This window comes from Varanus komodoensis, unplaced genomic scaffold (genome assembly GCF_004798865.1).
Source record: "Varanus komodoensis strain SLA01 unplaced genomic scaffold, ASM479886v1 scaffold8, whole genome shotgun sequence".
Lineage (NCBI taxonomy): Eukaryota > Metazoa > Chordata > Lepidosauria > Squamata > Varanidae > Varanus > Varanus komodoensis.
In genome coordinates this window covers 1,116,812-1,137,081 of record NW_025336481.1, presented here as the reverse complement: position 1 = coordinate 1,137,081, position 20,270 = coordinate 1,116,812, and the positions used below count along the sequence as shown (strand labels likewise).

The 20,270-nt window shown below is 56.3% G+C and overlaps 1 protein-coding gene across 1 annotated transcript in view; it reads left to right on the top strand.

Annotated features, from left to right (window-relative positions):
• The window catches only part of HCK (HCK proto-oncogene, Src family tyrosine kinase), a 33,113-nt gene extending 14,134 nt beyond the window's left edge, over window positions 1-18,979 (top strand). The window contains exons 2-13 of the mRNA XM_044455466.1: window positions 1,409-1,517; window positions 2,499-2,550; window positions 3,157-3,250; window positions 5,072-5,170; window positions 6,121-6,224; window positions 8,075-8,227; window positions 8,484-8,636; window positions 9,514-9,696; window positions 11,943-12,019; window positions 14,021-14,174; window positions 14,556-14,687; window positions 15,371-18,979. Of these exons, the coding sequence (XP_044311401.1) occupies window positions 1,410-1,517; window positions 2,499-2,550; window positions 3,157-3,250; window positions 5,072-5,170; window positions 6,121-6,224; window positions 8,075-8,227; window positions 8,484-8,636; window positions 9,514-9,696; window positions 11,943-12,019; window positions 14,021-14,174; window positions 14,556-14,687; window positions 15,371-15,573 (1,512 nt within the window). The 5' untranslated portion in view covers window position 1,409 and the 3' untranslated portion in view covers window positions 15,574-18,979. The remainder of the gene's footprint in view (window positions 1-1,408; window positions 1,518-2,498; window positions 2,551-3,156; window positions 3,251-5,071; window positions 5,171-6,120; window positions 6,225-8,074; window positions 8,228-8,483; window positions 8,637-9,513; window positions 9,697-11,942; window positions 12,020-14,020; window positions 14,175-14,555; window positions 14,688-15,370) is intronic.
• Window positions 18,980-20,270: the final 1,291 nt, after the last annotated feature.

Below are 20,270 nucleotides of genomic sequence, written 5' to 3'. Positions count from 1 at the left end.
AGAAAGCTCTCTCCGCAGAGCCTGCTTTGGGCGGCAAGAGAGCATGGACGGGGGCTTTGCAGGAAATGTGGAGGGATTTGACAGCTGTCAGCGCAGTGGCTAAATGTGTGAGTTAGCAAGCAGGCGGAGCACGTTGCATCGAAGCCGCACACCGAAGGGAGCCCCTTCTCCCTGTCTCGCAGACCTCGCCGCCTCGCATCAGCCTGCCTTGCTGCTGTCCACGGCTTGTGGGTAGAGGGAGCGAAGCCCCAGTGCTCCCGGGGTGCTCCTGCGAGGACTGGGGGAAGCGGCCCGTAACCCACCCACACTGCGCCCGATGGTCTGCTTGGGCTCGTTGCGAGGCCTCTGGCATTTTAACCACCCTGCGCAGCTCCAAGTGCGGACTTACGGTGCACGCCCAGCCACTGCGTTGGCGGCAGACGGCGATATTTCTCGAAGCCAAGTTCAGGAGAATTCAGCAAGCCATCTTGGCCCCAGTTCCAGGGGTAAAATGCTCAGTGCGGTGAGAAGTCCTGGGGGCCAAGCCCTTGCCTGGGTTTGGATCGCTTTGGAAGGAGCGCTGAAACAGGGCTGGGTTTCCTTATATTTGTGTTTCTTTCCAGAGGAGCAGTTGGAACATGAGTGGGGGTGGGAAGCTGGACACCCCCAGCGGGTTGAAAGGAGCTGTTCCCACAACAGACCTCTGGGGAGACCCCAGCCCAGCCCCGCCCTGCCCAAGATGCTGCTGGCCGTTCAAGTCCAAAGCGCAATTCTGTTCGTTCCGTCAGCTGTAAATGGCCGGCCTGCTGTTGGATTGCAGCTCCCATCATAGCCATGCTGGCTGGGGAGATGGGAGTTGTAGTCCAACGCAGCTGGGGGCTCCAGGTTGGGGAAGACTGAGCCCCCTGCCACTGGAGCATGTAACTCGCCCCTCCGGAAGATGTCGGACACGCCTGCGTTAGCTGGAATGACAAAGGGGACTCCGCAGGGCTGCTGGGGGGGGGGGGGCAAAGATACCTTGGGAAACATCACCCTGGTGGAATATAAGTGGCGGCAGGCAGACCCCTGGCCCCTCTGGCCCCGGAGTGCCAAGGTGGGCTGGCAGCAGAGGTTCTCCAGAGTTCCAGGCAGGGGGTTTTCCAGTCTTATCCAGGGATGCTGCTGGGGCAGCCGAGCTACCACTGTTCCGCTCAGAGCCGAGATCGGGGGCTGCAGTGGGAGGGAGTGTCTTAATGCACCACTGAAAAAGCAGGGGAGTAAAACCAAAGCTTTGGCCCTCTAGGCCCTGGGTGGCAATTTTTCTGGGCAGAGAACTCAGTGAGGTCCTGTCGGCAGCATGGATGAAATGAACGTGCCGTGAGTAGTTTCTTCTTTCCCCCAGATTCTGGTTTCAGGAATCGCTCTCTCTCTTCCCTTTCTCTCCTCCCAGAATGGGCTGCTTAAAGTCCAAAGAGCTGGGCATGCATGGAAAGGTGTCCAGGACGAATTCAGGCACCGGTGTCGATGGCCACTACGTGACAGACCCCACGATCAAGAGAGTAAGTCCAGCGACGGGAGAGGGGACTGAAGGAGCGGTCCTTCGCCGGGTGCAGCGGCAGGGGGGTCTCTTGCCGGAAGGGTGGGGCGATTTCTCCAAGCATAACGTAATCCACAGAGAGTAAGAGAGAGCCAGCTAAGGGGTCGTACGGTCTCCCCGGCACTGAGCACGGGAAGACCTCCAGCCAGAGCTGGGAATCGGCACTTGGATTGCCCGGCATGCGTGGAACTTTGCCGGCTGCTTCTCCGAGGTTGCGAGGGTGACCTCGGAGGAGGGAGAGAGGGTCTGCGATGCAACCCCAGGGTGCTCGCCTCTCGCCACTCCCCTTCTGGAGTGCCTCAGCCATGCAGCCAAAAGCGGAGGGGGCGCGGAGGTGGAGATGGCCGTCCCGTCTGAGACTGGAGGGTCATCGGCATCCTGACTGAACTGTGCTCCAACCTACTGCCCTTCAGAAGTGTTGGATTACATCCCCCATCCTTCCCCACCAGCAAGGCCAGAACCGGTGGGAGGCTCTGGTGTTTCCTCCTTGCCTGTGGAACAGGCCTTGGTACGAAGCAGGTCTCAGCTCCAGAAGTTGTCCCGTTCAGGAGGGAGCTGTAAAAAATCCTGCTCAACAAGAGTGCCTCTGACCATGTACAGCACCCTTCTGTAACGTGGTGCCCTGCAGATGCTGTGCAGTCCAACCCCCAGAAGTCCGTCCCCTTTCCAACAACTGAACAAGCTGTAGCTCTGGACCACACACAGCTGCATATCATCCCAGCGCCCTTGCCGTGATGAGTGCAGGAGCCACAGAACAGCCCGCCCTCCGGAGGAGTTGGATCACACCTCCCACCATCCCCCAGTTTGGGGATTGTGGGAGTTGTAGTCAAGCTCATCTGGAAGTGCGCTGCAGAGCTGAAGAGGCCTGTGCAGTTTAAAAATTCTGCGAGGATAACTTGGTTGGACAACAGAGTGATTCTTTTCTCTTCCATTCTTTTCCCAGCCACCCCAGGGCAGCAAAATTCCCCGAGTGCCTCAGCCCCAAGGAAATGACGGTATGTCTGGTCTGGTCCGGTCCGGTCCGGTCCGGTGGAGGGATGGCTCGGGCCGCACAGGTTGTGCGAACTCGTCTTAATCTTCAGATGCAGCACCCAGTTTTGATTGGCAAAGTGGACTCTGGGGGCAGGGAAGGTGCTCGACTCTCTTCCCCGAGCCGCCCCTTTCTGAAGGCACGATTCACCTGGGGAGGGTTACCTGGGGAGGGCGAGGGAGGAATTTGCACCCGAAAAAGAGCACAAGAAGGAAAGGGGTAACGTGTCTCCCCACAACCTCAGCCTGATCCGCTGGGTCGAAAGCAGAGCCCCCGTGCTCCAGTTTGCTGTAAGCAAAGAAAACGCGGCAGGTGGGCTTGCGTGGGGGGTTTCCTGGGCCTTGTGAGGAATGAAAGGGCCAGTGCAGGATCACGTCAAAGTGCAGGCGATGCCGCAGCAACAGTTCTCGTTTGAGGGAGAAGCAGCCTGGAGAAGCTCGCCTGCAGGGGAGGGCAGTGTGGGCGCCCGCCCGGCACCAGCCCGTCCCCCGAGCGGAGGGGCCCCCGGCTCCCGGGGCCCGCTGGATAGCTGAGGCTGCACCCTCATTCCTGTCTCCTTCCGCCCGGCCAGAGGACTTCCTCGTGGTGGCCCTGTATGACTACGACGCCATCCATGCGGAAGACCTGAGCTTCCAGAAGGGAGAGCACCTCAAAGTCCTGGAGAGGTAAGTGCCAGGCCCTGCCCAGCACCCCGTCCCTTGGGCGTCTCGAGGCAACCTCGCAGGGCTGTTTTTGCCTGCTTTTAGTTCAATGCAGCGACGCCGTGTTGCAAATCCAGCAGAAGTTTACTCCTCTTTGCACGCACACCCCCCAATTTTATTTATGTACGATATTTATAGTGTGCCTTGTTCCTTGCAAGGCAGCTAACACCATTCTCCTCTCCTCTGATCCTCACAACAACAGCCCTGTGAGGTAGACGGGGTGGAGAGTCCGCAAGGGGCCCCTCCGTGGCTGAGCGGGGACCAGAACCTGGACCTGCTGAGCCCCAGGCCTGTAATCCTCACTTGTAATTCACACTGGCTCTCCGAAGACGTTTTTGCTCTGGTCTGTGCCACAGCCTTGGCCGACAGTCTGGCCCCAAGCGCTTAACTCGGCTCGGGTCAGCGGGTGGGAGAACCATCTGCGTTTTGTGCTGCAGTCCAAGAGGAGGAGGACAGATGGAGGCGTGTGGAGCTCAGCGCCCCCCCACGTGGGACCGCTTTCTCAGGCGGCCTCGTTCAAGTCCGGGGTGACACGTCTGTACACGTCTGGATACGCGCTGCAGCTCGAGTCGCCCCTCGCCGTGGCCCACCCTGCGGGGCTTCCGCTGTGGTCTTTTCCTCGAAAGAATCCCGGGAATTTGCCATGGCAGGCAGCCTTTCTCGGCCCAGCTCCCTCCTGATGTCGGAACGCTGCATAGCTGGGGATGATGGGAGCTGTAGTGCAACACATCTGCAAGTATGGGGATGATGCTAAGGTGTTGCATTTGAGGACAGTGTGGTGCAGGGCTTGGAGTGCTGGTCTTGGGAGAGCCAGGCTCTGGGCCCCGAACTGGGGACTTTGGGCCAATCACTGACCCACCTCACAGGGCTGTTGTGAAGATGACATGCAGAGGAGGAGGTCTGTGGAAAGCACCTTGGGCTCCTTGCAGAAGAAGCAGGGACGAGGGAATACATGTCGAAAACACAGAGCCACCATTCCCTGGGTTCACGGGGACGTGGGGCTGACCGCCTGTGGCTTAGAAGGCTGTCGATCCGCAGGTGTGCTGCTGAGGTTCATCCAGACCGCTGCCCAGGCACGGGTGCAGGGCGGCTTCCAGGCGGATGCGCCGCTGCGTCTCGCAGGATCCACCTCTGGGCGCAGGCTGGCGCGTCACTTGCCCCCGCTGGTCTGATAGTGGCTTTCGCGGTCCCGGGGGGTGCAGAGCTTAGCTTGTCATGAAACAGTCCGATGGCTTGTGAGAGGAGGAAATGCTGTAAAGCAACGGCGACAAGCAGCCCTGGCCGTATTCCAGCAAGCAGAAGAATGGGAGGAGCGCCGCCCTGGGTCGGCCCAGGGGCTCCCAGCCTTCAGCCGGCCATTTGGGGGGGGCTAGCCAGTTGCCACAGCAGGAAGTCCGGGGGCAAGCCACGAGTGCCACAGGGCCCTCGGTGCTCCCGGCAGCAACTGGTACCGAGGAGCCTCTGGCCTGCGATCCTGGAAGCAGCACAGAGCCCTCCGGACTCGGGGTCCTCAGGAGCTGCCCCATCAGGGGGTCAGGCCCCTCTTAAAGCCACCCAGAGCAGTGGCCCTCTTCACACCATGCGCGAAAGGACTCCATAGTTCAACTCTGCACGGCGGTGAAATGAATCCCCGTCCAAGCTCATAGCCTCAGATCAGGCTGGAAACAGGCCAGGGCTTCGGGAGAGCCAGTGGGTCCCTCGCCACGCATCCACCTTCCGACCTGCCACGCAGACGCAGCTGCCACGGGGCGCTGCGATTCACTGTCTGCCCCTCTCTCTCCGCAGGTCAGGCGAGTGGTGGAAGGCCAGGCTGCTCTCGACTGGGAACGAAGGGTACATCCCCAACAATTACGTGGCCAGGGTCAACACCCTGGAGACGGAAGAGTAAGTCTGCCCGGGGCGTGCAAGAGCGAGTGCGTCCCCATGGCGCAGCTGTGTGTCCCGCTTCCTTGGACCCAGGTTTGCATGGCCACGAACCTCAAGAGAAGAGAAGAACTTTGGTCCGGGGCAGCTTCCTCCAACTTGGATCCTTCTGCCGCTCCCCGTTCTTCCAGAAGATGCTGCTGCTTCTACACATGGCATAAATGCCCCCCTCGAGTCTGCTGTGTGAACCAAGAAGGGGCCTTGGCCCACAAGCCCAGAGGGCAGAAAGTCCCCAGCCCCCCCGGGGGGCTGGGAAGGGTCCCAGACTGAAGCCCTGGGGAGGCCCTGCCATTCAGACTTCTGCAACCCGGTCTGCCCTGGGATTTTGGACCCCAGCACCCATGAGCCCCTGCCAGCATGGCCAGTGGTGGTCTGCAACATCTGGAAGGGTCCCCGCTGGGGAGGGCGGATGGCAAGCCAGCGGGCAGCTTTCTGTGAAACGCCCACTAGTCCCGCAAGGCCCAAGCCAGGCTCCCGGATCAATTCTCTGTGTTGAGGACCGGCCGCAAGAGGTGCCAAAACAGGTGCCCGGGTGGCAGCCGCCCTCTGGGGTCGCCTGTCCCCCCTCCAGCAAGTCCCTACAAAGATGCTGTTTAAACTAGGTCAAGCACCCGTAGTCTTCTTGGGGCCTCCGGGTGTGTCAGACTACAGCCCTCATCACCCCCTGTGCTGGCTGGGGGCGATGGAAGTTGTCGTCTGACACATTGCGAATGCCCCGCTCGGGGAAGGTTGCTCTGGGCCGAAGCTGGTCTCCTCTCTGGAACACCTTGGCCATGCAAAGCCGTGGTCAAATATTCCTTCCTGGGACCCACGGGCACACTGGGGATCCACGCCCGGGTGCGCCTGGAGATGGAGCCGCTCAGGGAACGGCTGTGGGCGAGTTTGCTCACTCATCTGGCCTTGACTTGCAGGTGGTTCTTCAAAGGCATCAGCCGGAAGGATGCCGACCGATACCTGCTGGCTCCTGGGAACGCCATTGGCTCCTTCATGATCCGGGACAGCGAAACCACCCAAGGTAGGGGCTCCTGGGCGCCGGGCGCCAGGCGTGCTCTCTTCCCCATGAGCCTGAGGAGGCATCCAGGAGAGAGGGCTGTGGCTGGGGCTGAGCTCCTTCTGTCCTGGTTGATTATTTATTGGTTTGTTTATAATTTCTTATATACTGTCTGATTATTGTGAAATCTCCAGATGCTCTGCCAGAAAGCCTGCATGTGGTGCCAGCGTAAGCTTTCAAACCTGGCAGAGGTGCTTCCACAGAGCTCAGCAGGCCAAATCCTATTTTGGCAGACTGGGAAAGATACATGAATGCAAAAGATCAGTGTGAGACGATGCAGCGACAAAACATGTTTGCCTTTAAAATAGCGAACCATCTCTTGATACCATGAAGCAGTGAACTGGGGCAGAGTATCTTTTTTTAATCCAGTACAGACGATTTTAAATCCACCAGCCCCCCCCCCCCATGGGGCGTTTCTTTACCTGCTTCTCGAGCAGATTTGGTAACCAGCTGGGCAGCCCTGGGCGTTTTGCAGCCCGAAGTGAACGACAACCTGGGCCCCTCCAGATGCGTTGGACTCCCTTCCCCATCATTCCCAGCCAGCATGGCCACAGGCTGGGAATGATGGGAGCTGAACACCTCCAGGGCTGCAGGTTGGGAGCGGCTGAATAAGATGGCCCCCTCCCCGTTCGACATGCAAGGGCTGACTGGCCCGACGCCTGGGTTTCTCTCCACCCCCGGTGGTGACCTTTGGGACGGTCAGGCAGGCCAGGGCTGGGATGCAGAGAAGGTCTCCGGCTCTCACGCTTTGCCCTGCCCGGCCATGGCTTGGCTTGGTTTGGCTGCTGCTCGCCAGACAAACTCTCGGCATGGAGCCGGGCGCATCCGGGGAGCAGAGGGGCTCGGGCCCACGGCCCCAAGTGCGCAGCCTGGGCTGGCTGTCCCTCTCGCTTCCTCCTCACATTTGCTGAGCGCGGTTCCTGGATGTGTGGAGGTCCTACAATTTCAGGAATCCGCTGCCCCAAGATGCAGGGATCTTCTCTGCCCTTTGTTAATGGCTATTCTTTCCGAGGCCATGAACCACCTGTTTCCCTGGAAACTATGCATTCACAGGACCCTTTCATGATCGAATATTTATGTTATTCATGTGCAGAGTATCAGCTAAAAGCTGGTGATCGGTTGATTGCATGGTTTAAACACCAAGTTGCTTCTCTAACTAATTCTTCTGTGATTCATTGACCAAAGTGTAATTCATTTGGTGACATCTTTGGGGCTCTTTTAAAACTAATGCATGAGGACAGAGAAAATGGATGTTTTACTTAGAGGCAAGAAAATTTCTTTCATCCCACCCAGTTACAATCCATTTCTCCCATGAGAAGGACAAGCAGCTTTGGGGAGGGCGATCTTGAGCAGAAAAGCACAGGCCTTCCTTTAAAACAGTCAGAGATGCTCTGGCCTGCAGGCCAAATTCCGCCTGCACGGGATTCCCAGCCCTTCCTCCCTACGCCCCATTGCCTGGGGGGGGGGGGCTCGCCTTACATGCAGCACCCCTTCACGGTGACCTCCCTCAACATCATCTGGCTGGCTGGCTTGGTCCCAGGAAGGGCACTGCAGGCCCTGGACAAAAAGCATCCCTCGCCCCGCACTGAAGACAAACAGGTGCGGCAGGGGAAGACACAAGCGTGTCTGTGTCACACGTGGCTTGATCCTGTGGGAAACAGAGCCTGTTCCCAGCCTGGGACCCTGTCCTGGCAGGGATTTTCTCGCTGCAGCAGACAGATCAGCGCGTTGTCCCCCAATGAGCTGGACGTGAGATCGAAGCTCTGGCGGTTTGGGGGAGCTGCTGAAGCCCCGATTTCTCCCTTTTGGTGCAGGGTGTTACTCCCTGTCCGTGAAAGATTTTGACAGCCAGAACAAAGTGGAAAAGGTGAAACACTACAGGATCCGGACGCTGGACAGTGGGGGCTACTACGTCTCCCCGCGAAGCACGTTTAAGAGCCTGCAGGAACTAGTCAGCTATTACAAGGGTAAGACCCGGGATTTCTTGCACTGAGGCTCCTCCTGGGATGCCGAGAAGTCTTTTGTCTTCTGGCTCAGCCCTTCGCACAAGTTTCCTCCGCAATCCACGTGCTGCCGGCTCCTTCCTGCCAGAATCCGGCAGCCATGCCAGGGCATCCTTACCCGAAAGCATCAGCAATAAACGGCCTGTGTTTGCCGTTTGTCCAGAATGCGTGCTGCGTCGTGGAAATGCCTGAGGGGGAGACCTGTTCTGTTCCCTTTCAGGGCAAAGCGACGGGCTGTGCCAGACACTGACCTTCCCCTGCATTGCGCCGAAGCCTCAGCAGCCCTGGGAGAAAGACGCCTGGGAGATCCCCCGCAGCTCCCTGAAGCTGGAGCAGAAACTGGGAGCTGGACAGTTTGGAGAAGTCTGGATGGGTAAGGTTATCTGCCGCATCGGACGAGAGGGCCATTGAGCCCCGCATCCTGTTTCCAGCATGGCCCCCGGCAGGGTCTCTGGGACGCCCCCCAGGGCAACATTCCTCTTCCTTGGGGCATTGGCTTGGTGGACTGACTGGGTCTGGAGAACACAACACCCCACATCCCAGAAGCGAGTGGGTTGTCATTGACCCATGATTTGTTACTGAAACGTGGGTTCTTGTGTTGTCTGAACCCAGCCAGATAACAAACCACAGTGAACAAGCCACAGTTCGAAGCACAACAACAAACCAGGGGTTCTCTCTGTGGGTCATTCAACCCTTTACTCCTGCAAGAAACCCACGCCCAGCTTACCTTACGCTTCTCCTCTTCGTTTTATCCTCACAGCAAACCTGTGGGGCTGGCTAGGCTGAGCATGGGTGCCTTGCCCAAAGTCACCAGGTGGGTTCCAGGGCTGACCCAGGGCTAGAACCCCGCAAAGGGCTGAGGTCAAGATGCCCCAGATACTTGCACATTTTAGCATACAAGCTTTACTTCCAACGCTGGGCCTCGGGGGAAGCATGTTTGCCTCTCCTCATGAATAAACAACTGTACAAAGCTGGGGAAAGGGAGTGGGGCATCCCATGGAGGGCTGTACTTGGCCCCTTGATTTCCCCTGGGACTAAGGTTCAGTACTGCTGTCATAAGGACTGGAAACTTAAAAACAACACATTAACATTGAGGTTTTCCATGTGAGGGACTGCCTTCCGGTTCTTCCTTCCGGTGCTTGCCTGGATTCGCCAAATCCAGGGGGGTGCTGGCAGGAGGGCAGCGAATGCGGGGCAATGCGGCTCAGTGGGTGCTGTGGTGTTCAAGCATCTCTTTACCGCTTCTGCAGCGACGTACAACACGCATACAAAGGTGGCAGTGAAGACCATGAAGCCGGGGAGCATGTCAGTGGAAGCCTTCCTGGAAGAGGCCAACATCATGAAGACCCTGCAGCATGACAAGCTGGTCAAGCTGCACGCCGTGGTGACAAAGGAGGAGCCCATTTATATCATCACCGAATTCATGGAGAAAGGTAAGGGCCTCGCTCAGAGCTGGCTTCGGGCAGCATCGACCTGGCGATGTGGTGGCTTCATGGTGCTGGACAGACACCTTGCGTGCCCTTCTCAGCATCCCCGGGGGAGAGACAGTCAGTGTGCAGCCATTTTCTGGGTCTGCCTGAGCCCCACGCGTTCAGAGGTGCGACGGAAGCAGCAGCCAACGCCAGCGAAAGAGCGGTGGAGAGCCGAGGGGACGTGTGATGGAGACAAGATGTGATATGGCCTGTGGAGAAGAGGCCAAGGCGCAGTCACAAGCAAGGGGTGGAATTGTATTTATTCCTACTTTTGGAATCCCGTGTGCAGCTTTCCGGGGAAGAAACTCCACCAAACACCGGGGGGAGCAGTTTATTGGTTTATTTGCTTTGAACCCCAGTGTTCTCCTGAGAAAAGTTGGACTCCAGGGCCACTTCCATGTCACGTCTGAGAGGCAGCAGGACTTAAGAGCCTCAAGTCTTGACTTTGGGCCAGTCTCTGACTCTCAGCTTAACCTACCTCACAGGGTTGTTGTGACAATTGGATGGAGCGGAGGGAGATTGTCTTGGGTTCCTTGCAGGAGGAAGGGGGGCAGGATATGACTGTTCTAAGAAGGAACTGTCAGTGACTGTCGAAACGGAGATTGCAGAAACTGCCTGTCCGGCCTGACTCTGCAATCTCAAGAGAAAGTGGGGAGGGGAGGGAGTCTCAGCAAGCCGGGGTGGCTCACAGCCGTGGTGAGGAGGGAGGCAAGCCAGTGCCCCCCCCCACTCCAGGGCCGCTTGGGGGTGCCTGAGACTGGCAGGTGTCCAGGAAAGCCGGGCTTGTGCCAGGTGGCTTGCCAGCCATTCCCGGTTGCCGCAACAGGGTTGGTTCAGATGGCACAACAACCCATCATGGGCAGGACAAGCCCCACGGCGCCCTCAGACAAGCCGTGCTGCAGGGATTGGTCCAGGGTTGCATGAGGTGCCAACCCCCTGCGGGCCACAGCCCACACAAGGTCGTCGTGTTGTGGGAACCCAGGCAGCGGCTGTGCGTGCTTATCTCCAGGGGCTGTGCAGAGTGCTCAGGGTCGCCTTACTTTTGGAAGGCTGATGTCCCCGGAGCCACGGGGGCCCTGGTGCCTGAAGGCCCCCCTGTTGCTGGTGGGGGGGACAAGAGGAGTGGCTTATGCCGGGTCAGAGCCCTCGGTCTCTCATTGCCTCCTCTAAAGGGGGGCCCTCCGCTGGGTGCAGGAGTCCTGGGGTCCCCTCCCAGCGTCTCTCACACAAAAGGATCCAGGCAAGCGGTGGCGGGGGGTTGGGCGGCCTGCCTCCTCCCGGGACACCGAAGAGGCGCTGCGAGGCAGAGCTGACAGAGGGCCCCACAGAGGGTCGAGCTCCGCAGAAAGCGGCTTCGTGCCCCACGGGCCAGCAGCACCTCTCCACGGCCGTAGGGACCGCAGGGGCCGGGCCAGGGGCCAGCAGGACCTGGTGATCAGGCCCACGGGGCCAGAGGAACGGAACAAAGCACCCCAGTGCATCCGCTAATTCAGCACAGCCTCATTCCAGGCGCCTTGGAAGCATCTTGTCGGCCAAGGAGACCCCCGTCTGGAACAAGGGTTATGGGGACGGGAGATGCAGGGAGCAACAGAAAGATCCAGGATACCGGGAGTAGCCGGGGGTGGAACGTGGGTGAGCACAAAGCCAGGGCATTCAGCACCCCCCGCCCCCAGTTCTGGGGCTCCAAGTGGCAGTTTGAGGGCTCTGGTCCGAGCAGGCAAACCCCGAACGCTGCCTCCCTGCGCCTGTGTGGTGTGACGAGTGCGAAGTATGAGAATCGCCGGGTGACGGTCCCTCCTTCAGGCTTTTAGGTTACGGACAGGATCCCAAATGAAAAAGGATGGGAAGTGAGGAGGGAACCGAAGAGCAAACGTGGGGACCATTTATGGCAATATGCTGGAGCCAGTGAACATCCGAGTCGGCTTGGAGGGTTGCGGGGTGGGACACCATGCAGATGAAAGGGATTGTAAAAAGCCTTATTCTCCAGACGTCTCTGAGGATCGACATTTGTCTGAGCTCACGAGGGATTATGGAAACTCTTTGCTCCTCGGTTCCCGTTTGTGACGAGCTGCCTGCGGGGGTCGAACCCTGCGGCCTTCTGCCGGCAGACTGAGTGTGCGCTCTGGTCCCTCTCCGTGGAGAGGCGTGAGGGCCCGGAAATGTGAGACCTGCGCACCCTCCCTGAAGAACGGCTTTCTTCCCCTCAGGCAGCTTGCTGGATTTCCTGAAAAGCGACGAAGGGCGCAAACAGCCGCTCCCCAGGCTGATCGACTTCGCTTCCCAGGTGAGCGCAGGGTCTGCACGCCCCCCCCCCCACCCGCTTGGGTGGCTGGGTTGGTCCGGCCCGGGGAGGGATTGCAGAGTGCCCCTGAGCATATGCAGAGCGGCGTCTCTTGGGAGAGGCAGGCAGGCCGGGTGTGCCAGGCACCCGCTGCGTGCGCAGATGCACCCCAAGACCGTGCCAGAAACGCAGGGAGCTGCCCTTGCGCCGAGCGGGTTCTGTCCAGCAAAGCCCATGTGCCCGTTTGCAGGGCGATGGCCGCGTGGCCTGGGGAGCTGGGATGGCCCCTCCGCCCCCCTGGAAGGGCACCTTTGGCCTGCAGCCCCCGAGTGGAATTCCTAGCCCCACTTGAGCGCTGGGAGGCGCCTTTCGGAGCCTTGGATTTCCACAGAAAAGGGGTGGGAGAAGGTGGAGCGTTGCTTGAGCCTGCCGTGAGGAGGGTCGCCCTGTTCCCAGCCACGGAGTGTAAGCCAAGATTTGACTAGGCAAATTTGCTGGGCACGGGCTGGGGGGGGGCACAGTGTATGGCTGGGGGGCGGGCGCTTGTGTGGCTGGCTTCTTCCTTTTCTTCACTAGAATGTGGGGGGGGGACCTGGAAGGGGCCCGGGCATTTCCTCCCTGTGGGCCTTGTGGAATCAACTCCCAAGGTCTGCTGGCCAGAATCAGCCATTCCAAAGAGCACAGGGTGCCTCTTGGGTGGCTCCAACCCCTTCGGCTTCAGGGTCTCACAGCTCTCTTCAGCACAGTCTCAGAGACCTGTTGCGGGCGAGTCACAGCACAGCCTGAACCAGGACGTTCCCACTTCGAATATGTCCTGCTAAATCGCGGAATTGCCCAGGTGTGCAGGGGTGGAGAACAGGTGGCCCTCCAGATGTTGTTGGACTCCAGGTCCCATCAACCCCAGCCAGCATGGCCAATGGTCAAGGGTGACACGCAGTGCAGTCCAACCTCACCTAAAGGGACACCCTTGCCTTAGATCAGCCTTCGCAAACCTGGCGCCCTCCAGAGACACAGGAGCGTTCGGAGGTGGCTGTGCCAGCGAAGTGCTGATGGGAGTCGAGATCCAACGCATCTGGGGGACGCCAGCTGGGGGCCACTTGGTCTTGACCAAAGCCGTTTCTCCTCCAGTTGCTTTGAAATGCTGCGCTCAGCCTCTTAGTACCCCCCCATTCCCCAGCGCTGCGGCCGTCTTTGCTCTTCCCTTCGACGATCGCGCCGAGCGCTGCGTTCAGGGTGTGCGCTGGGAGACGATTTCATCCGTTTCTTATTTGATCTGTGCCCAAGGCAGTTCACAACGGCAAAATCTGCACAAAGACAGCACACAATTAGAGCCGTAAAAAATCAATTACAAGCATATAACAAGAGAAGCCAATTAAAACATCATCAAATTAAGATACAAGGTAAAACAGAGCAACAGAGGAAACACACCAGCCGGTTCCTGTTTCGCTTAACAACGAACACGAAGCGACTGCTGGCAGAAGGCTTTGTAGGGAGGCTTATGCTTGGGGGGAAGGCTTTCCGTTTTAGCCTCAGCCCCGCACACCGCCAGCCTTCCTTGCTGGGCTGTTGTGACAATGGCAGAGTAGTTCTCTGAGAAGATATTCCCATCTGGGCGGCACCGAAGGCAGAGAGGTGGGCTCGGGATGGCAAAACCGCCTGGCCGGCTCAGCCTGAGACTCTTAGGGCCAGGAGGTGCAGCACCGGAAGAGCCATTTCGGCCCCTGGGAAGGCTGGCGCGGCGTCTCTCGTGCCTGCCGGGGGGACAGGGAAAAGCAGGAAAGCTGAGAGTGGTCCTCTCTGGTGCAGCGCCACCAACATTGCATCGGGACACTCTGCCCCAAAGCTGCAGCTGAGTTTGGCACGGAACCCAGCACCTGATTTAAGAGGATTACCGTGTCTTTCTCAGCGGGCCGTGGGTCTGCGTCTCCCGGCCCCTCTAAGCCTGGCTTTTGTGCCCACCCCCTCCCCCCCATAACAGCAGTCCTTTTGCTCTCGTTGCGGCAGATAGCAGAAGGCATGGCTTTCATCGAACAGCAGAACTACATCCATCGGGACCTGAGAGCTGCCAACATCTTGGTGTCAGGGTTGCTGGTGTGCAAGATTGCCGATTTTGGCTTGGCCAGAGTGATCGACGATAACGAATACACGGCTCGGGAAGGTGGGTAGAGAGGCCTTCGGGGCTGTTTGCCAAAACACTCCACCAGTTGTCGTCTCTGCTTGTGTGCGATACACACTGGGCTTCAGGCTTCGCACCGTTGGACACGGGGGGCAGGACACGGCCACTGATAAATGTGCTCAGCCCTTCCACTTCAGTTTGTGAGATGTTCCCATCCATTCCGGAGCTGGAGGGCCCTGCATTTTCAGAGCAAAAATACATCCGTGCATCCCCGGAAGGAGCCTGCCTGCAGTCTAGAAGCCGCTCGGAGCGTTTTGCGCTTGTCGCCAGGGGAGGGGAGGGGAGGGGAGGGAGCCGCGCGCTGTGGGATCGAGGCCTCGCCTTCTTGCTGAGTCTCGCCTTCTGTTTGGCCCCTCTGGGTAGGTTCCAAGTTCCCCATCAAGTGGACTGCGCCCGAAGCCATCAACTACGGCTCCTTCACCATAAAGTCTGATGTCTGGTCCTTTGGGGTTCTGCTGATGGAAATAATTACTTACGGACGGACCCCGTATCCAGGTGAGCTGCGGCAAGTGTTTCCCTGCCGTCCCTCTGCATTTCTCATTTCTTGGCAGAGGGAGAAAAAGAGCAGGAATACTTTGTGGAAGGGAGATGGGGCAGGTGATGGCCCCCACGGGCTCTTCAGTCCTCTTGCCAAAGCTGCTGATTCAGAGAGGGGCGCAGGGGGTTGAAAGCACCTCCGCCGTCCTTGTGCCGTCCGCAGATCTGTGTTGCAGTCAAGGGCTGCAACCGACTTTCGGCTGGTGAGCTCGCATCTCCCGAAAGTCCTTCTAGATCAGGCCAGTTCCACTAGTGTGTCATGTTCCAACTAGCGGTCCCTCACAGGCTTCCAGAAAGCCCCCAAGAGAGCTGTAAAAGCAGCAGATCACCCCTGTTCATCCCCAGCTCCACTGCCTATGAGATTATGGGTATTGTAGTCTGGCAGATCTGGAGGGCTGAGGTCAGGGAAGGCTGCGTGATAAACGTCCTCCTCTCTTGCCCTGGGGTAAGTTCTCCCTGGCGTTAGCTTAGACAGAATGGTGGACCTGCTCCGTTTCAGAGAGCTTCAAGGAAGATCAGCGAGGTGCCCTGCATCCGTCTTCTTCCAAGTTCAGGCTTTTTTGCTTTCTGGAGCATATTTATGAGCTGGCAGCCCTGATTTTATAGACCGCGTGGCCTCTTCCTTCTTTGCTCAAATGCAGGAATGTCGCATATGGAAGTGATCCGTGCTCTCGAGCGGGGCTACCGGATGCCCTGCCCAGAGGGCTGCCCCAGAGAGTTCTACGAGGTTATGATGAGGTGCTGGGAAAAGCAGCCGGAGAATCGGCCCACGTTTGAGTCCAACCAGAGCATTCTGGAAGATTTCTTCATTGCCACGGAAGGTCAATACCAGCAGCAGCCTTAAGGCTGGCGGAGAGCGACCGGCCCTGCCAGATGAGGCTGCGGGGAGCAAACGTTTGGACGGGGGGGCGCTGGCAGCTGAATCTGGAGCAGGGCGCTACCGAGGCAGCACCGTCTTGGGAGCAACCCAGCAGGTGCCTTGTCTCCTGCCAGCAAAGTCAGTGCCGGGCTGGGTCTTGTGTCCTGAGCTCCTCAAACTGTAGGCGGTGAGGCCATTTCAAAGGGAATGAGGCATGTGCTCCTTGTCTCACTTACTGTTGGAAAGCCACTGTGTTATTCTAAGACCCTGTGCGCGCATGGGGGGGAGGTTCTTTATTTGACCCGTTGACTCATCCAGTGCATGACTGGTGAACTCCAACGTTGTTAAGGCCCTTCGCAGTCCTCTGACCTTGATGCTTCGGTGCCCCCGTGCTGCCAGTGCAGAAATAATGCTACCGCCGGCCCCCCAGACATGGGAGTGGGCCACAGAGAGAGAGACAGGATGCGTTGTGACTGGGAGAGGAACAGGTGGGGCCGCCAACCTCTCAGTGCCCAGCCCCCTTTCCTCCCCATTTCGAGGGCTTCTCTCGGGGGCGGAAGACACCTCGGGAGCGAAAGCACAGGTGAGGCATGATGGCTGTGGGCGGCTGGAGGCCTGGGGCTTCGGTTCCACTGCCGGGCTGTCCCAGCAGCTGGGAAGCCCTTCCGGACGTCCAGCCAGAACCCGGCTTCCTGTCGCTTGAGCCTGCTATTGCAAGCCCTGCGCTGAGGGATGATCAAGAGCGTTCCCAGCTCTCCTCAGCATGGCAGCCTTTCAGGTATTTGAAAAGTGCTCTCTTAGCTCCGCTTAGTCTTCTCATCTCCAGGCTAAACATGCCTGTCCTTTCAGGTTTCCTTACTGACTCATTAAGTAATGCTTTAAGTCCATTATACTCGCGTTCGTCTGTTCCAATGGGAACACAAGTCTCGGCATGCCTTAAAGACCAACAAATCTATTACCGCATTACCCTCTGTGGTCTGTAAGACTTTTGTTATTTTAACCATTAATTAGGAGCATTGTAACGAGGCTTGCCACCTGTTTCCTAATGCAAGGGACAATTCCTTCTTTAGTAAAATAATAATAATGCGAAATAAGGAGCTGTGCCCTAAAGTGAGGGACAGGTGGTAAGCCTCATGGTGACAGAGAAGCTTTTATTAATTAATTACAAATCCCCAAGTTAGTAGCCAGCATGAGAGAACGAGTTTACTATTCTACAAAAAGAGCTGTGTGCCAGCAGAAACACAGAGAGCCCCTCCGTGCTCTTCCTTGGGACACGCCCGCAGTAGCTCACAACATTCTGGGTGAAACGGACACAGCAGTGACAGGGATGGGTGCCGTGTGTGTGTGTGCGTTCAAATTCTTGAAGAACTGGGAACTGCAGATCTTCCTGGATTTGCCCTCAGGTGATGCCTTCGTGACATTACAAATCCACAGCCGGTTGTCAGCGACCAGGTGTGCACATCGCTGCCACCCCGGGGGTGGAGGGGGGGCTGTCGTGTGATGCCCAGGAGTCTAACCCCAAGTGGTGGCTGGGCGAGTGGCTTGCACAACGCAACAGACTGGCGAGGTGGATGAGCCACGGGGATTCCGGCATTCAGTGCCACTGGCACCGTTTGTTCGTCGCTGGGACCGCAGGAAGTGCAAAGGTTTCATCCTGAGTGGCCACATCCATCTATCTGGGGTTCTACTTCACACATCCTTGGCAAATCGGGTATCTTGGAAAATCTGGTGCAGGAACAACCTCTTGTCGGCACCTGGCCCGCGATATTTTATGCTGCAGGGGAGTGCAGGCTTTCCTTCAAGCAGTGTCAGTTGTGCTGCTGTGGGGAAATCGCCAGCACGGACTGGCTGACCTGCCCAGGGCTCTGCACCTCTGCTTGTGCCGATCCCTCGGTGGGCCGCCGTGTGGACAGCAAGCTGGACCCTTCCGTGGTCTGATCCAGCACGGCCCTCATGTCCTGGAAACGGACTGCCACGGAGCCCTTCCCAATTGCAAAATGGCTGCCGCATTTAAAGAGCAGAAGAAAAGACACACCACAAAATAGGGGAAGACTATTTTACATGTGGAAGACTTCAGGCAGTTTTGCTAAACAGCTCAGCGTCTTTTAGAGATCTCCTTTTTCTGGAAAAAGGAAAACCCCAGCACTGTTAAGTAAATTCGCTCACTGCTCCTTCCTGCAAAGCTTGTGCCATTGATACATTGGCAGATTTAATGGTTTTGATCCCCCCCCCCCCCCCGGGATCTTCTGTATTGCAACACTGGCATTTTCAGCTACTCCCCACCCCTTTAAGTCTCCAAATGGTAGAAAGCCATTTCTTTCCTTCCCTCATCCAATCACGTTAAAAATAACCCTCTTTCAAGGTGGTGCACCCATCCCCAAAGGACGGACACCGGCTGTGGCACTCTTTAATTTAACGGGACAGACAGACAGACAGCCAGCCAGTTGCATTTCACAACTGCCTCCATCACTTCGCAAACACTTCGCAAGCAGATCTGATATCCTACTAGAGGACAGCTTTCTATGAATATTGTGCAGAAGCAGGAAATTTGTATCTACTGATACTGGAGAAAGGACATGACTTAACAGCCTTATCCGTTCACAACAGCAGAACCACATTTTCACTATTTCATTTCCGTTTTATCTATTTATCTGGGTAATTTCTCGACTATTGCATCTCAAAGACGGTAACAGTAAAACACAGAGAATGTGTATAGAACATTCCTTAAAATGTTGTGCTCCTCAAAAAATAAGTGGGTGCAGAAACAGCATAAAAATGGAAATAGCAGAGAGAAGAGCAGGTTAAAATTTCAGAACTTGGCTGGTCACATATCTCTATTTCTAGGAGCAATTGTTTGGAATCAAAAAAGAAATCCATATTCTGTGTCAAATTTTCTGTCCTCACATAAGCAAAATAGGCGAAGAATATTTCAGGAAAGACACTACAAGTTCACTCTCTGTGTTTGTAATTTTCTTTAATTAAGGCAAAATGTATATCCCAAATGTCGCAAATCTGAAGTTCCGGTTATTTTTGTTCAAGTGTAGAAAGAAAGAATGGGAGCAGTAAGCCTTGCACTTTCTAACCATCCTATCAGTCTGTCTTGCTGTATCTTCTGCAAGCAGTTCTCAAAATAGGGTAGTGAGGCACCTGGGAGGCCTGCATTCTTAACATTAGTGTAGGCGGTGCCAGTTTAACCAAAGCACCCTCTTGTTTGTACTGTACATAAACGTACAGCTCTGAAAAAAGGAAAGGCAATAAGAAATCAAATATGATGGTTTAATTATATTTACCTAGTATATTTTAAAATGCTTTGACGTAAACATAAAATGCTTTGACATAAAATGTTTGACGTAAACTGATTTTCTTGTGATAAAAGGCTTTGAGAAGTTCAGTTGCTTGTGATGTGTTTTCTGGCTTGGGCAGTGATGTGTTTGAAATGTGGGTTTGGAAACATTGTGCTCCTAATGGCCGTTTACAAGACTAGCGTAGCAGATACTGAACATGAAAAGCAGTACAATCCTTTAGCCGTGCGCTCAGATTCTTCGGGTGTGTTCAGACATTGTACTGAACAGCAAGTGGTGGGACAAGGAGCTGAGTTCCCCCAGGCTTGGGCGCTTCTCCTGGCATGCCTGTGAGGCTGAAAGCCATGCAGCATGTTGTCTGAAGCCCCCCCCCCCCCGAAAAGTGGTGGGCAGGACCACCTGAGTGGCACTGCCAGGTACCCGCAACAGCAGTGGAGGAGGACGGGATCCGCTCCCTCTTCGAGGTCGTTCGTGTCAGCAGCCTGGGAGCCCCCAAGTGGCATCTTTTTAAAAACCCATTGATTCATTAATCAACAAACAAAATAGCAGTAGTAAAATTGAAACACAGTTAAAGTACAATTTATATGATATTTTCACTCGAACAGATGGCCACATTTTTCCAAATCTGCACAACAGTCCTAAAAAATTGGGCAACATCTCCAGTAACGTAAGAGGATGCATTCCTTAAACAAATAGATACCATAGTGGTAGAATCATTACCATAAAGATCTGTTATTAATGGTTTAATTAATTTCTCTCTGCATTCCCTCTCAAGGCTGCAATACAGAACATATTCCACTGTTTCTGCTGCTCCAGCACCACAAGAACATACTGTCCATTGACCAGGGTCTTGCTAAATGATCCTTCTAATGGTGCTGATGGTGGCACATTAAAGTGGGCACGAGAACTGCTGGTGGAGCAGTCTGTTCTATTCCCTGCTCTGCCGATTGTTCTAGCGGCCTGTTCTTGCTCCGAGTCTACTCTGGCTCCGACTATTTTCTGCTGCCCCATCCTCTACGTAACCAGCTACCCAATAATTCATTCCAAATGGCGCCCTGAGCAGTACTCAGGTGGCCCTTTTAAGCATTGATCATTAGAGGGTTACAGTAACACAGTAACACTTTGCAATAGGTTCTAGAAGCAAAAAGTTACAACATTTGCATACCAAAGAGGATGCTCTGAAGGGGGTCTGGGGTGGGCTGGGGTGAGTCGCCCTTTCTTGGAGCTGCTGTTCTGTCGAGTGCCAGCTTTCTCTGGACTGGCACCTGGTCAGTGTCGGCTACACTGCAAGGATGCCCACGTGGTGAGCTCTAGAAAAGAGTGTTTTTCAGGGATTGTAATATTGTAATGAAAGTTCTACCTATTGATTTGTGCATCAGT